General features: G+C 34.4%; 1 protein-coding gene across 1 annotated transcript in view; it reads right to left on the reverse strand.

The window, feature by feature from the left end:
• The window catches only part of Scn7a (sodium voltage-gated channel alpha subunit 7), a 90379-nt gene that overhangs the window by 51076 nt on the left and 22259 nt on the right, over positions 1-17044 (reverse strand). Inside the window, exons 2-8 of the mRNA XM_036183641.1 lie at positions 14980-15224; positions 10807-10925; positions 10356-10445; positions 7024-7152; positions 5712-5803; positions 1948-2154; positions 570-639 (exon numbers count right to left, since the gene is read on the reverse strand). Coding sequence (XP_036039534.1) covers positions 570-639; positions 1948-2154; positions 5712-5803; positions 7024-7152; positions 10356-10445; positions 10807-10925; positions 14980-15210 — 938 coding nt within the window. The 5' untranslated portion in view covers positions 15211-15224. The remainder of the gene's footprint in view (positions 1-569; positions 640-1947; positions 2155-5711; positions 5804-7023; positions 7153-10355; positions 10446-10806; positions 10926-14979; positions 15225-17044) is intronic.

Below are 17044 nucleotides of genomic sequence, written 5' to 3' on the forward strand. Positions count from 1 at the left end.
TTAATGGCATTCCATACTACACACTTCTGCTTTTCCTCCAAGTTAATATGTTGGAATTCTACCTCTCATGGTGATTGTATTAGGAGGTAGGCCTTTTGACAGAATAGGTCATACTGAGGTCTCATGTGTATGGCTAAAGCTTTTACAGAGGAAATCTGAGATGCAAACCCGAAAGGCACCCTCTATGTGTCAATAGAGCAAAGGCTCATAGCCAATTATTGGCCACTTGGATCTGAAGATTTAAGTCTGCCTGACTGATGAATGCATTTATGTTGTTTCTAAGACTTGTGATCAATGAGATTTTGCTAGAAACCCTCAGACAGAATAAGACAGCTCTCCTGCATAGCTTTGATAACAAAGTAAGAAAATATAATCAATTGAGAATTGGCCAGCCTGGGCTACAGAGTGGGTTCCAGGAAAGGCACAAAGCAATACAGAGAAATCTTGTCTCGAAAAACCAAAAAAAAAAAAAAAAAAAAAAAAAAAATCAACTGAGAATAGCAGCAAACCAAATATTCATCGGATGAGGAAGTGATGACATGTTAGAAGAAAGCCTGAGCCCTACCTACCCAGCGTCTGTCCTGTTGCCGCAGAGGAGAGCAGATCTCTCCCCTTCCAAGTAGTAGAAGTTCACTCTTTCTGAAAAAATGAGAAAGAGATGAGGTTCTATGTGTAGTCTTGAGTCAGCCACAGGGAGCCCATCTGGATTTCCACAGGAGTCACACATCTGCTTATGTCCTAATACTTCAGAAATACAACATTCCTTGTAATTCTTAAGATGTCATTGACAAAATGGAAGAGATTGTCAGTCTTCATAGTAGTATGCATTAAGAAAGAGTTTTAAAATTACAATATTGTGCTTTAACAAGGGTGTAGAGTCAGAGTTTTGTTTTGTTAGTTTGTTTGTTTTTTTAATAACGAATAAAGTAGCAATAGCTGTTTATTTTAAATAATTAGCATATTTTAGTTATCTTATCAGAAAATCCAGCGGGTGCTTTACATAGGAACAGGATCTAATGTACACTTCCCTTGTACTTTATTGGGATGTGTATGAAATGAAACATTTAGCATCTCCATATGCTTGCAATTCCCTGTTGCAGCACAACGATACTATGCAGTTGGCCAAGGAGCTCAAATATTACAATTTCTTCTAGTGCTTATGAAACACAAAATATAAATGAAATTAACTAAAGGAGCTACATAAGATTATCTTTTTATTAGGAAAACACAGTCACGTTCCCCAAATATTGCCAAGTGGAGGCCTAATGTGAGACAAGGCTCCAATATTATGAACTCATGTTTTCAAGGCAGTCTTTGCCTGACTAGAATCCCAGTTTCTCTGCCTAGGAGTTATAAAGTCCTGGAACATAATTTAATTCCTTTATTTTCCTGTTCTGTTGTTCATGATAGCACAGCTATTACTATGTCTCTTCTGAAAAAGTCATGATGAATATATATGTATTTACTGATGTCTGAATGCTAAGAAATTATATTTCACTTATTTTTTTATGTTTGAAACATTTCGCTTACTCTAAAAATCAAAACTAAGGTATTTTAAAAGTACATCAGTACATGAAATCTAATCATCGTAAGAATTTACATATTAAAGTGATATTCAGACTTTTAGGGTAATCACAAACATAACAGATAAACAAAAAATGTATACTTTAATAAACAATTCTTTAAATAATGGCAAAAAATAAACTTTAAGTTCTCTGGAATGAATTTAAAAATAAAATTTGCATGACTTTACAAAATTTGGGTTCTCCTGATTAACTGACTGAAAATTGGGAAACTTATTATTTTGATTGAAAAAAAAAGACAAAAAAACAAACCACCCAGATTCAAATTAGTTCTTGAGTATAGTTATAACGTTTATAATTTGCCCAGAAACAGAATGTTCATTTCTTTAGAGACTTCTCTATCATTAGATGGAGTCACTCTTACCTGAAATATAATACTGGATTCCAGTTCTGTTGTGCAGGGTTTCATTTTTACCTTCTTGTGGCCAATGTAGACATTTGTGCTTTAGATTACCCATGAAGAGACCCATCCCAAGTAGAGAAAACACAGTCAGAAAAAACAGAGTTAGGACAATGGCACCAAGTAGTTTCTTCAAACACTGGGTCAGTGTCACCACAGATGACAGCAGGCCTGGAAAGAAAGACACATGTTTTTAACCCAAGAAAGAGAAACATATTTCTGACAAAGCAGTTACAGCAAACTTCTCTCATGACAAACATCTGTCCCTTTTGAAATCAAGAAATTTGCTCTTCATTCTAATTCCTATTCCCTGGGCCTAACAAATACTGGGAGCTAAAGTCATGGCAGGAGGATTCTGTGTCATTAGTAGTTATGATACTTGATGAGATCATTCAGAGACACCATTTTAAGCAGGTGCCTGTTTGAATCTTGTCATGTCAATACCCAGACTGTTCATACAGTAAAGCAAGACAAATAGGCTTTGATTTCAAGTACTGTGTCTGAATTATCTAGTACAACTACTTTTCTGTTTTTAAAGGCTTCTTTTCATTAAAAACTCAAAGATACAAGTAATAATATATTTTTTATTCTTCAAGGTCACCAATCATGCAGAATACAGAATGTGATTTTCTCTGCTTTGTTAATCCACCTCACCATAGTATGAGATCTTTCTTCACACTATGCTTTTGTTTGGTGCATTGGTAATAATACATTTTAATAAAATGACCACTTAATATTCATCTAGCATCTTATAGTTCATATCAGTTTCCATCTTAAAATGTATGGATAGGTCTGTTTTATCTAATTTTCATCTTCTATCTGACAGAATCTGGATTTCCTTCTGTTGCAATCCTCAAAATCAGATGACTGGTTCAGTCAAGTGTATGTCTTGTACTGGTAAGCACAGGTTCTGTTAGCTGATGCGTGCAACAACCAATGGGTGCAACAACCATACCATGCCACAGTGAATTGTCATGCACTTATGGACAGCACTAATTAGATTCAAGGATGAATTAATAACAAAAAATGTTGGGCGTTGAGATGGAGATGGAGTGGGGTCCTAGAATAAGTTAGAGGGAGGTGGCAGTATATGAGTATAATCAGTAAACAATAAAAGCAAAACAATTTTTAAAGTCTACAAAATATTTTAAAATTGAATAAAATACCATATTTTTTCTTGTTTCCATTTAATGCACAGATGAAGTTACTTTCCTCCTAATGATGCACTTCTCTTCCTGTCTTGTATTATGTGTTCATGTGTCAATATTGCTAGCAGGTGCTCTACTCTGCTTTTTTTGGACAAAGAGGAGATACCTATGACATATCCATTCCCAACTCTAGTGGCATGTCTTTCTTGAACTGACTAAAACTTGCTGCTCTTTTTTGAAAAATTCCTCTTATGAAGATGAAAATGCTCCCATTTTATGTTCTTGTTGTTCTCAGAGTACAAAGAAAGTTAAAGGTGTTATGTTTGCACCAGAGCAGAACTATTTGGTTTCTTCCCTAGCTTTGGTTGGATTGCCATGCCACAAACTACCTTTGTTAAACATATTTATTGGGCTGTAATACAGAGATCCTAAAATATCCATGCTTAATGTATGCAACTTGATGTTTTAAAATATTTATAGATTGGTTTTTCATTGCATCACTCTTTAGTCTACTTGTCTATTTTGCTCAGCCTGGATTTCAATTTCATAATGTGGTCACATCTGTTTTCCATAGTGTTCTGACCAGGAAAGTTACCTGTAGGTCTCACTATTGCTACACTACACCCACCTTGGGTGTTCTTACCTAGTGATTTCATTGTACTGTCTGATTCACTACAGCCCAGTGAACTTGCTCTACTCTTTGTGTGTGTGTGTGTGTGTGTGTGTGTGTGTGTGTGTATGTGTGTATATGTATGTGTCTTTCTTTTTTTTTTAAGATTTATTTATTTACTATGTATACAGTGCTCTGTCTGCATGTGTCCCTACAGGCCAGAAAAGGGCACCAGATCTCATTACAGGTGGTTGTGAGCCACCATGTGGTTGCTGGGAATTGAACTCAGGACCTCTGGAAGAGCAGTCGGTGCTCTTAACCACTGAGCCATGTCTCCAGCCCTGTGTCTTTCTTTCTAAGAACACATCATATCTAAAAGTACATGTGAACCTTTGCCTGCACATTCAGAAATGGAAGCTGTAATTGGACATCACCATTGTGAGGATCACAGCTCTCTACTTTATCTGTCTATGAGAACATCCCTGAACATGTTGGTACCATATTTAAGTACTGAGAAAAAAAGATATTTTATTAGTTGAGATCATGCTGTCCTTTACTCTAAATTATTCAAGATTATGTAAGATAGTGGTACCTAAAGATGTGCCTTAGCCCCAGGAGACTCCATTTTATAAGTAGCTTTTGACTACATTTTGAGGATGCTGCTGATGGTGGTCCTTGTAGGACCTGTAAACTGTACCATCTGCCTTGCACACACAGAATGAAAGATGACATTCCAGAAAGCATAATGTGTTGTCCTTTAAATTTACCTAAGTGAACTGAGACTGTAGGGGTGATTGAGCATATTAAAATCATTTCAGGCAATCCAGGTTCAAGATTTTATTGGGCAGGCTGCATTGAGGAAAGGGTGTGATTCTTATCACCTGAACCCAACAAAGTGATAGAAAGTTAGCATGGCAGTGTCATGGACACCTGATGTTTGGTAAGGACCAACAGTCAGAGCACTCATGATGATCCCTGGTGCTTCAGCTAGGTTCAGTTCTTCTGTTACTGATGCAATGTTCACTACAGGCATCTGCCTGTTTCCAGGTTCACCTGCTGACCCTGAATCTGCAGTTTCTAATCTGACCTGGTTTCTGTCCTTTTACCTCACAGCAGGACTTAATTCTGTATCATCACTGTCAATCTTGACCCTTCCCATGGCCTCAACAGCGGCTTCTGCCCTAAATCTGGTTCAGGTTCATTATGTTATCAATGTACAGTCTACATACATTTTTCTTAGCCTATTTCCAAAACCTCTGCTATGCCCTCTTTAACTTGTATTCATTGTATTTATTTTGTAAACCATATAGATAGACTATATAGCTATATTTATTGTGTGCTATATGTTGTGTGATATGGGCAATAGTATGAACAACTAAGATTGGAATAAAAAAAGTCTACATTTACTTTGGCCAGACTACCAAGGTAAATAGGATTTTCTGGCAAACTTCTGAAACTGAAACCTTTCACCTTCTGAATTCACTATAATTCACTCAATTCTTTCTTTCTGTAAAGTCACAAACTTGTTTTTCTATGTTTCTTACATAACATAACAATAATATTAGTTTATGTTCACTCATTTCAGCTAGTTTCTTGATGAAATGAAGAAAAAGAAGGAGTCAAAAGCAGCATTTTAGAATCTCTCTGCTCTCCTTGGAATTTAAGGAAACTTTATAAGTTCTGTTACAATATGTAAAGATAACTGAAAATGAAATCATGATTGATTTTTATCTATATTTTTGCATCACAAGTATTGAAGCCCCATCATAGAAACAACAGTTAAATGTATTGTTCTTCTTGCCTTTCTTGCTTGACAGTCAGATTTAAGGTTTAGATGACTTAAGACTGTTTTCAAAGTGGAAATACTGTTCAATTTCACATATTTTCTGAGTAATAACAGGACGGTCCAAATGAATTCACGACTGTACAAAAAGTACAGTGAAGAAAATGATTCCAATAGCATTTCTTACCTTGATTCAAAGGAATAATCTTCAAAATTCTCAAAGTTCTTACAGTTTTAAGCATTGGAAGGAAGTTTAGTGGTGAAAACCTTGTGATAAGCCTGTAGGAGTAATTGGAGTTATTGAGGAGTCATTGAATCTATGGTTTTTGACAGGTACTATACAAATTATATTTCCAGGAATGTCCCTTGCTTGCATTATTCCATTCTAGAAATAATTTTATGGCTGATTGGAAGACAAATTTTCTCTAACAAGGTAGTCACTATGTAGCAGTCATTCACAAATTCAGACTTTGAGATGATAACTCTTTTACTCTATGCTAAATTCCATGCTGAACAACAGTTTATAATACATTTATAAAATGCCATATCTTATTACAAAAATTTGCAATGGATATAAAACCTACTAGCTGGTTTTAAAAATAGGAATACAATTCATCTTAAATATTTACACTCCCAATGGTGAGGAACATGATGGTGATTAGTGATAAGAGCAAAAGGCAGATATATACTGTGTAAGAGAATATACTCAGCGGCCAGAATGCCTGGGTAGAAAGGACACCTGCTGTTGACTAGCTGTGGGACAGGCAATATGGTTACTATTTTGTGACACAATTACCTCAATTTTAAAGTGGGGATATTTCCTTATTCAGAGGACTTTTGTGGGAATTTAATGGAATAATGTATTTAAATCTCACAGATGCATACATATAAACAATTCAGGCCATCTGTTACCAAGGTCAGATGGGTGTTAGCTGGCAGCAAAGTGAACAAAAATGATAATGGTAATAGTAATGACAATAATTATAATGATATCAGTCATATATTAGTTATAATTATATCAGCAGACACTGCACTTACTGTTTATAAAAAATTATTTTAAGGAAAAGTGAAATCTGTTTTAAAATTATTTTAACAGAAATTTACTGTACTAATGATTTTCATATACAAAAAAGAATATGACCAATAAAAAATGAAAAATTAGGTAAGAATTAGCATTATACATAACACTCAAGAACTGTGAGTACTTAAACACTTTATTCAGATATTTAGTCCATTTGTTGGTCTCAAACCATGGGCTAAATGAAATGTTTCAATAATAAGCCTCAAGTAAGCTAGAATCCCCTAAATCTTATGAATATTCTGAACTCAAAAACAAAACTAAAAACCACTTACAATGTGTTCTTGTAAGACAGTTCACTTTTCTAAACATAGCAAACTGTCTATTACTTTAATTTGAAATGGGCACCCAGATACAGTTGTACGAGGGACTCATGATAACTGCAATCATTAAAATGTTTGCAATGTGAAAATCTACTCACTCAAACAAAGTTACGCTGAAATCAAGCCAGTTCCATAGATCCCCAAGGAAGGAAAATGACCCTGCCCAGACACCTCTTGCAATGACTTTTACAAGTATTTCAAATGTGTAAATCCCAAGCAAAGTATTCCTGAGGGAAAAAAAAAATCACACAAATGTTAATTCTTGAGGATAGTACATTTTCAGCTCTGAAACTTTGTCTATGACAGACACCCATCATGGAAAACAAGTTATCTGTAAAGTAAATTTTTTTTTGCTTTGTGATTTCTAGATTTTCTATAGATACTCCAACATAAAACCACAGCATAAAAGTAGAAGAGAAACGGTTTAGAGGGACAGAAGGAGACTAATGGGATCACTGACTGTTCTGCTCCAGAAATGAAAGTAAGATTATATTAACTCCCTTGAAGATTCTACATTTTTTTGTTTGTTTTCTGCTTTGCAGTACTTCTTTTTACATTTTTCATTATATATATTCATTGTGTGTGGTACTCTTACCTAAGGATAATTTTCATACAAGTACATTGAGCACTGCTTCATACATCCGACTAAAGTAAAATTTTGTCTGTTGGAAGGGTAGAAACAGTCAGACAGACAAGGATCAAAGAGCCTGTTCCCCTTGAACCTTAACAGAGTGCTGTAAAGAGGCCTTCAGTGATGCCTGTGTGGTAGAATTGGTTAATGAATTTGATGACGTTTTCCCAATTATCTTTTTTCCCAATAGTGCTAACTTGGAGGTTATACATAATCTCTTTAAAGTATGTAGATAAATTATGAAAATATCAACTATCCCCCTAATAGAGATTTTAACATAACTAATTAAACCCTAATTTAATACTAATGTGTTCAAGGACATACACACACATACACACACACACACACACACAGAGAGAGAGAGAGAGAGAGAGAGAGAGAGAGAGAGAGAGAGAGAGAGAGAGCTTTTCTGAATAGAGCCAAAGTTCAAAGTTATTGCCGAGAAGCCTTATTTCCTAAAAAATAATTTAATATGCTTTCCCATTAGTCTACTGAAAACCAGACTCTTTAGATATTTATGGACAGTGAAAAGTATAAAACTGATAATTTATTAATGAATGGAAATAAATAAAACTTTCAATAAGAAAGAAATCAAACATGAGGTAGAATCCACATGCATATGATTTCACGGTTTGGACAGACAGCAAAAGACCTAAACATTCCAATTAGTATAATTAACCCCTTAGTCTAGTTAGAGCTGTAGATATTTAAACTGATGATGTTCACTTATAATTCCAGGACTCAAGGGTCTGAGGCAGAAGGCAAGTAAGTGTTACACAGCCAGCATGAATCAAAACAACACTAACAAAATCTAAGTAAGAATAATGAATGGACAGAAAAATCCTCAAATTGACATAGGCTTATGTTTGTTTTTGCTTACAAAGTCAGTCATGGTGCTCATATCAGTATGCCCCACAAATACACCAGTATATAAAAATAGAAATCTTAAACTGTTGATTGTCCTCCCAGGCTCTTCATATTGAGAACTTAATCCCATTGTGGCGATGTAAGTGTTGATGGAATCTTTTTTTGGGGGGGGGCGGAAATTTAGAAAATTTTATTTTGTAAGTAGATTCAGAAATATGGGATCCATAAATTGAGAATAAACATCAAAGTTCATTATCTAAATAATAACACAAGCATTTAATGTTGTATACCAAATATGTCCTTAAGTTAACATTAAAATCTTTCTGAAAGCGCTTGCCTCTAAGCCTGTTGACTTGAGTTCAATCCCTGGACTCACAATACAGATGGAAATAACTGACTTCTACAAGTTGTCCTCTGAACTCTGCATTTACACACACACACACACACACACACACACACACACACACACACACTGAATAAATGAACAGAAAGAAGAGAAGAAAAAAGGAAGAAAGATTTTCAAAAGGCTTCCTTAGAAAGGACTTTTAAATATTTAAAATAAAACTTTCAAATTTTTCTAAATTCATCTTTAAAATAATCAGCCACAGTCTTAAAAAAAAGAGAATACGGTGACATGAAGCTAGACATAAAAAGAGGTGTTGGCTTGCCCAGTGGGTTAGAAGAAGGAAGCACAGTTGTTTTCTGTATGTTTTAAGACACTGGTTACATTCTATCTGTCTAATCTGAACAGAATGATTAAGTACTTTGTCTTAGTTCTCATATTAGAAATTGCTCTCTACAAACATGCTATCACAAAAGGTTCACGATGTGTTTCTGGAGAAGAGGACATAAACATTGCTAATTGTTTTCTTTGAAAAAAAATTATTTGTCCATGTTATGGATGGTTGCAGAAATGTAGCCTTTAAGGCGACAGCTTAGATCTTTGCCTATTTTTTAATTGAAACATTTAGGACAAGGTTATATGGTAAAAATACATATTTTCATCAAATAATATATAATCATTGAAACTTTATTTACATGCTTTCAACTAATTAGATATAAATTTGTAGTTCTCTTGCTAGTATATATCTCGTATTTTCTAGAAACAGTCCATTTAAGTTTAAGAAGGAAGTACAAGGGGTGTCACCATGGTTTGAATATGCAGGCTTTTGAGCAGCATGGATAATATATTTCCACTTGACAAAAAAGGGGAGGAAGGTAAATTGTTTGAATTTTTTATAAATAAACCTTCTTTGAAAAGATGAGCCAACATAGTAATCATGGTTACTCCAAAGTTATGAAGAAGTGGCAGAACATAGAGAGATCAGGATGGGAAGAAGGGATTCATATCCTGGGACCATTCAACTGTATCAATGTACTATTTACATTAAATTAATTTAAATTATTTCATTTTAATAAAGTGAGTGGATGTATCTTAAAGACATGGGGCCTATTTGGAGACCCATGTGTCACTGAGGTCCCTGATCACCTGTTTCCATAGGACTCACAAGAGGAGTCACAGAAAAGCTGAGGTTGGCTACATGCAGTTCATTGGCTTATGGTATCAAGATCGGAACTACTGTTTCTAAAAGAACTCCTGCTTTTTCCATGGGCCACAGTTTAATGTAGCAGAGACAACCTGTCTAGAACTGAAACCTAACAGCAGAGGTACTGTATCCTTGAACCTTCAAAGCTGTAACAGAAATGAAACTCTGGTCTTCATACATTTTTTTAAACGAATTTAAAGAGTTAAATTTATTATGTTTTCAATCCATAACATATTTTATACTTTAATGTAATATAATGAAAGTAAAAATGCTAAAAACAATAATATAATTACAGATTATTTTATACATATAGTAAAACTAAGTAACATATTGTGTATATACTTTACTATATATTTTATACATACAGTACAACTAAGTAACTTACTGTACTGCCAGTATCCATTCTGGTGGATTATTCATGCTCATAAGTATGCTGTCAGTAAGGACACTAATTAAAATCAGCAGGCGGAAAAGGGTAAGCCACGGTCAAGGAATAATGCATAATAAATTACTTTAGAAAAGACCTATTTATATAAATTATATTTATAGCTACAAGGATGAGGGATAAGATCCTTTTGTAAATATGAAAAATACATGTTATTTATATTGAAAAATAAGGATTAACATTTGTTAACTATTCTGACTGTTTTATTAAACTCTTCTTTTCCATATGTTTTCAAACAGTGTAAAATTAACCCAGAAAAACCCAGTCTTTAATATGGTGACACAAAGTACCAATGAGAAAGAAGAGTTCTGCAGCAGCAGTTGAATAACGGAACATCTGGACTTGTCATTAGTGCATTGAAGACACAGCCAACCACCTTTGGAAAGGATATGGATTCACCAAAACCTTGATAGCTACTCTTCTGGGAGAGCTGAAAGGAGACAGTGTGCAGAAGATGGAAATGGCATTGAACCTGAAGATTACTCTGCTTCTGTTTAAGACTATGAAAGTCTGTAAGAGACCAAAGAAAAATGCAGTCCATTAAGAATACAGAATGTAAGCAACATTACCAATGCTCAATACTCAGCAGTCTGAAATTCGGTCATATGTTCCTTGGTTTTGATATCAAATTACAGTCAAAGTAAAAAAAGAAGCGGTTTTCATGGGTTTTTGTTTATATTTAGACTTACCTGGTAGCTCACTGATTTGCTTTGCTTTGCTGGTTGTATACTTAGGAAAGTCACTGTCTATGGCATCACAGCCCTGTTTCCCAGCTGAAATAATGTAATAGAAAGCTCTCCAGATAGCTCATGGATTTGCACTTGAAGGTATCAGAGGGCTATATCTCAACTAAATGAATGGGAAAATTTTAATTTTATGCTAAGGAAAATCAATGTACTATTACAAAAGCAAAGAAGAGCCAATGTTTTAAAAACATCACATCAATCATTTAAATTATTTACGTGGGAGGGGCTGAAGGAAGGAGGAAATGTGATGCATTTCTATTTTAAGTAAAATGTATTTAAAAATGAAACAAGTAAAAAGTAAATCCTAAAAATCAATGCTTGAAAAAACAAACTTATTTGGTATTACTGATATGAATCTATCTAAAAATAGTAATTTATGTAACATAAACACAAAGACTTTGGATATTAAGGTATAAAATTTAATAAATATATTAAAAGAACAGAAATATTCTAAAATAAAAATTGATCCATATATAAGTGAATGTGTTTATGTATGCATATTGGCTTGTGTACACTGATAAATGTATGATATATATATATATATATATATATATATATATATATATATATCATATATAATATATTATCATTGAAAGTATAAGTGCATGTATATTAACTATATATGTCCCTTCAGTGAAATTATTAGTTGTGGGGTGTACACAGATACATTCTGTCTGTTGATGTAACTTGGTGATAGTGTTTGCTTAGCCTTCAGCGAGCCTTGAGTTTGAGCCCCTTAACACTGAAAAAATTATTTTAAGTAGTAAGTATTCTGAAAATTATGAGATAAGATGGCATATTTTAAAATATAGCATATAGTACATAATAAGATAAAAGTTAGTGTTAAAAATAAAAATTGGATATTAATTCTTTTTATTTATAATAGGGATTATACCAAGCACCTCACATATGCTATGCAAAGTCTCATCCACTATTTATCCAGAGGCTCTTTAAATTCTTTTTCCTTTTGATACTGGATTTCATTAAGTTGTGCAGGCTGGTCTTGAACTCTCACTTTAGACCACAGAAGACTTGAATTTGCAATATTTTTGTCTAACAAGAATTACAACCTGGCCACCAGGCCTGGTTTAAAAGTAATATTATATACACAAAATAGACACATGTAGTCAATAATAATAATACAAGGGCTATGACTTCTTGCTCTTTATATGGACAGATGCATATAGAAAAGAAATTACAAGAATGAACAACTGACAGCACTTCTGCCTGCATGTCAGCTCTACCTGGAAACTACTCTGTGCCTCAGTTCTTAGAAAAGTGCAGTTCAACATGGAGCTGGAGGCTTTGTTCTGCTAGTGCAATGGTTATTCTGTCTCCACTTAAATAAATTAAACACCACAAGAAATAAACATGGTTGTTTAAAGTCTACTTTCCATGGAAGCTTCTAGAACAATTACAAACATCATGGGAAATTCAACAGATGGTTTGTCATTGTGAAGGGAGAAGTAATTTTGTATTGTGTTGCAATTGTATTTTTAATTGTATGATTATTTATTTCTCTGCTCTCTTGGAAGAGAATAAGCCAAATATAGCGCAGATAGTCACAAGAGTTGATATTAGTAAAAAGAGCACTTATTGAATGAGACGTACTTCCAGGTTTTTCCCCAGGTAGTTCATAACAGCTAGGGCTACGAATAACTCTGAATCCTATTTTATTTTCATTTCTTTTCTTTATGTGAATTTTTAGACTTTTATTTTATTTTTCATACAATAAGTTGTGACTATATTCTTTCTCCTGTCCTAACTCCTCCCACATTGTCACCATCTCTCTAACCACTCAACTTCATGTATACGCACACATAAAAAATAATTAAAAATACATGGAGTCTGTTTTGTGTTGGGCAACTTCTCCCGGGGACATTGTCTGCCATGAAGTATTTGTTGCTTCTTAAGACCTGGTTTTGTCTTTTACAAGGAAGCACCTGCTCCAAGCATGTCTGCATACATTACAATTCTCAGACTGCTGCCTTAGCAAAAGCCCTTCCTAAGGTTACTGCCATTACCACCTAAGCACACCAAAAAGTGACTGCTGAAATATCTCAAATGAGGACTCAATTTACATTTTAACTAAAATGTTCTCAAAATAATGCAAGTGACACTTTTATCATGACAATATTACAGAGGGGTAGCTGTGCAGCCTGTGTGGTGTGTGTGTGTGTGTGTGTGTGTGTGTGTGTGTGTGTGTGTGTGTGTGTTCTTCACAGACTTTCATTCCATTTGACTTCCTCCCTGAGATAACATCAGTGAATTTTATATATGACTATCAAAATACTAGCAGAGAATATTCATATTCCCCCATTTTAATACACTTTAATTTTTCTTGGTGGCAACTCCACTCTTCCAAGTTGTAAACATTGGCACTATCCATTAGTCATATCCTGCTGTTCCTTCCCCGGATGTTATACGGGACACTGGACAGCAGGGTTCTCCCCACTCCTCTCTCTTTCTGTCTCCCTCCTTCCATCCCTCCTTCTCTTCCTCTCCCATAATTCAAAATTTTATGGTTACTTTAAAATTGATAATTAGAAGATAGTAATCATTGTATCTCCACAGAAGCCATTTATATTAAGGTGTATCAGTGCATACACTAGGTTAACTGAAAATAACGTCTCTCCCAGGCCCCTCTCCATTTCTCTATCTCTTCCTCTCTTCCCCCCATTTCACCCCTTCCTCTTCTCACCCATCACCTTCTCTCCCTACCCATTTCTCCCTCTCCTTTGCTGTCTCTTCTGTTTCCTCTTTTGATCCCTTCTCTTCTGATTTAGAAAGCTGCTCTAGATCAGCTTTCTTGAACTGCCACTGCCGTGCCCTATGCCCTTTGATCACAGCAAGTCCATGTGAAGATCACTATGATCTCATCTTTGCTACCGTTGGCAACATAACTGAGTTTCCAGCAAGAGCACTGCCCTTTTTACCCCCCCCTTACAGATCAGTCTTGGCTGTTGCCTGTCCAATTGTCCAAAAAGGTTCTACCTTGCCTTTATTAGAATTCCAAGTATTCCACAAGCTGTAACTGAAGTTTTACATTAACTTCATTTTATTATTTTGTGTGTATAGCTGTTTTGACTTCTTGGACCCATGAACCATGTGTGTTTCTAGTGCCCAGGGTGACCAAAATGGCCTTCAACTTTTCCAGGACTAGAGTTACAAAAAGTGGGTGCTGGTCACAATCTTAACCTCTGAAAGTGCAGCCAGTGTTCTTCACCACAGAGACATTTCTCCATCTCCGGAATTGTGCTCTTGGGATGAAAACTCTTCTAGCTACCTCAATCCACATAGATTTCTGTACTTTCTAACAAAACTCATTCTAATACTTAGTATTTTGTGTTTGTTTTGGGAGTGTGTGTGTGTGTGTGTGTGTGTGTAATCTGTAGGTCTTTCTGCAAATGAGATATATTTGAATTTATAAATATATGAATGACTGAATAATAACTATATTTGGGATGCACTATTCTGACTAGTGAGTACAATATGAAGGTGTCTGAAATTGCTGTCATATTCTAATTATTTTATGATTATATTAAAATTTATTTTAAAATTGAGAATCAGATAAAGGTAATTAGCATATTCCACAAAAAGCCATTTTATATTAAGGAATACAGTACATATACTGAATTCACTAACCTTAATACATTACTCAGATGTTATTATCAGATTAACTATCTTGAATATGTTATCCCCACATAAAATACATTATGAAAAATCTTTATTATTTTTATTATTCTTATGCCAATTATATTTTAAGTGGCTGAAAATAAACTAATTAAAATAAAATTTCAATAATAATTAATCCTTACATTTCTCTTAACATAGTAATATGGATCCATATCTTCCAAAGGCTCGGACACCATTCCTTGGGGAAGGATTCCATAGGTAAATGGAAGTTCTTTGCCAGCTTCCAAATAAGGGCTTGGTTTTAAATCTTCTTCGTGCTCTTCATTGCATTTTTTAGCAACATGATTTTCTATGAGTTCAAGTGACTCTGTCGTAAAGGGGACAAGGCCCTTTGGCTCTGGTGATGTCAGCATCTTCAATTTTGTACCTGTAAAAAAAATTAAGCATATAAAATTTGGTCATGAGTAAGTAATTATATCAGTAAATTATCACCTACTCCTTGAACTAAGTGAGAAACTGTAAGTGGGGCTGTCCCCTACCACTTCAGAGCCAAGCATGGTTGTCTTAACTTATATTCCTGGGCTCCAGCTGACTACCTCAATGACCACAGTTGGTTTCTGTTGGATGTTGTAAACCCTTTCTATGATGTGATTTCTCTCTGTTGCTATTTTTTTTTTATTATACTTGAATGTTTTACCTGAGATACTGCTCCACCTGGCACTATCAATCTATTGCTCCAGCAGACAACTTCAATGAGGCTTCTCCAGCTAATTTCTGGTTCCTATTTGATTTGATTTAATGCTCTCTCACGCTCTCTCTTCTATCATTTAATTATTTATTTCCTTCCATCCCTTGCTAATATTTATTCTTTTATTTTTGTTTTCTTGTATACCTTCTAGACTCAACTCATTCAAAATCAAAAGTAAGAATATTATGGATCATTCTCTGGGCCATATAGAATTTTATAGTCTCAAAATTTAAATTTATAATTCAAGATATAAAAAATAGAGACCTCCAAACTGAGTAGGTACGTTTAAAGAGATCATACCTCAGGTTTATAGAGCTATAAGCTGTTTTGAATTTTATTATACTTAATATTAGTCTCATTTTAAATTTTATTTAGTCCTTCCTAAATTTATTTTAATTCTATTGGTTTCTTTCCACTTCACTATAATAGAAAACTTTTAAGGTTATATGAATTCTATTATTGTTCAAATATAATTATTTTCTATGCACTACATATAACCATCAACTTTTTTAATGGTCTCCAATGATACTGGGCCCCACTGTTCTTGTGTTTAGATGGATTACTTTCTTTACCCTAATCCCTACATGTGAGTTATTGTCATCACTGTTGCCTTTTAGTTGTGCAAGGATGAACCCAGAGCCTTGCTCATACTTGGAAAGTATGTCTCCAGGAACCTGGGTCACATTTGGACCACATTTTAACTGTCATACCCTTAAAATCCTGCATTTCTTCAATGTTATACAAAGACTCTTGATGAATGCTGGAGTTTGCATCACTCCCTGTATATGGATCTTTAAAATCACGGTTCTAAAATACTTTCTTCTCTTGGATCTTTTTGTGGGAATTTCACCAATAAAGCAACATAGAAAAATTTATTCTCTTTCACAATTATGATAAAAACTCTTTAATATCTTAATCTTTTTTGTTTTTATAAGAGAACAAAAAAGTAAGGGTGTAAAGTTAGCAAAGTGTGGAGGCTCTTGGAGGGGTTGGGAGAGGGAAAATCAGAGTATAGTATATGAAAAAAATTCTAATGAAAAATGCCAAAAAGAAGATGCAAAATAATAAAATAAAAAACAAAACCACAAATTCATGACTAGAAAATTACTCATGAAATTTTTTTCTCTGTGTCATGAACCCCTTTCTGCATTACAATTCCATTGTATATGTAACACATTCTCATTACCCATTCATGAGCTGAAGGGCATTGAGGTAGTTTCCCTTTCTGAGGTATTGTGAACATAGATTTCCATATTTACTTATTATCTATATCTCAAAAATATGTAAATGAAAAAGTGCTCTATTGTTCTTTTCAAGCTAATGGATTTCTTTTCCCTTCTTGTCATCACAGAGAGATACATTAGTGATTGTCTATGCCAACATCCTCAAAAATGGCCAGGGCCTAGGTGTGGAATAACTCTAAAGAGAGAACCCTGGCAGGAAAGTGAACATATGGCTATATGGAGCTCTCATGCTTTATGAATGCTATAAAATAAAAA

The sequence above is a fragment of the Onychomys torridus genome, chromosome 4 (genome assembly GCF_903995425.1).
Source record: "Onychomys torridus chromosome 4, mOncTor1.1, whole genome shotgun sequence".
Taxonomy (NCBI): Eukaryota; Metazoa; Chordata; class Mammalia; order Rodentia; family Cricetidae; genus Onychomys; species Onychomys torridus.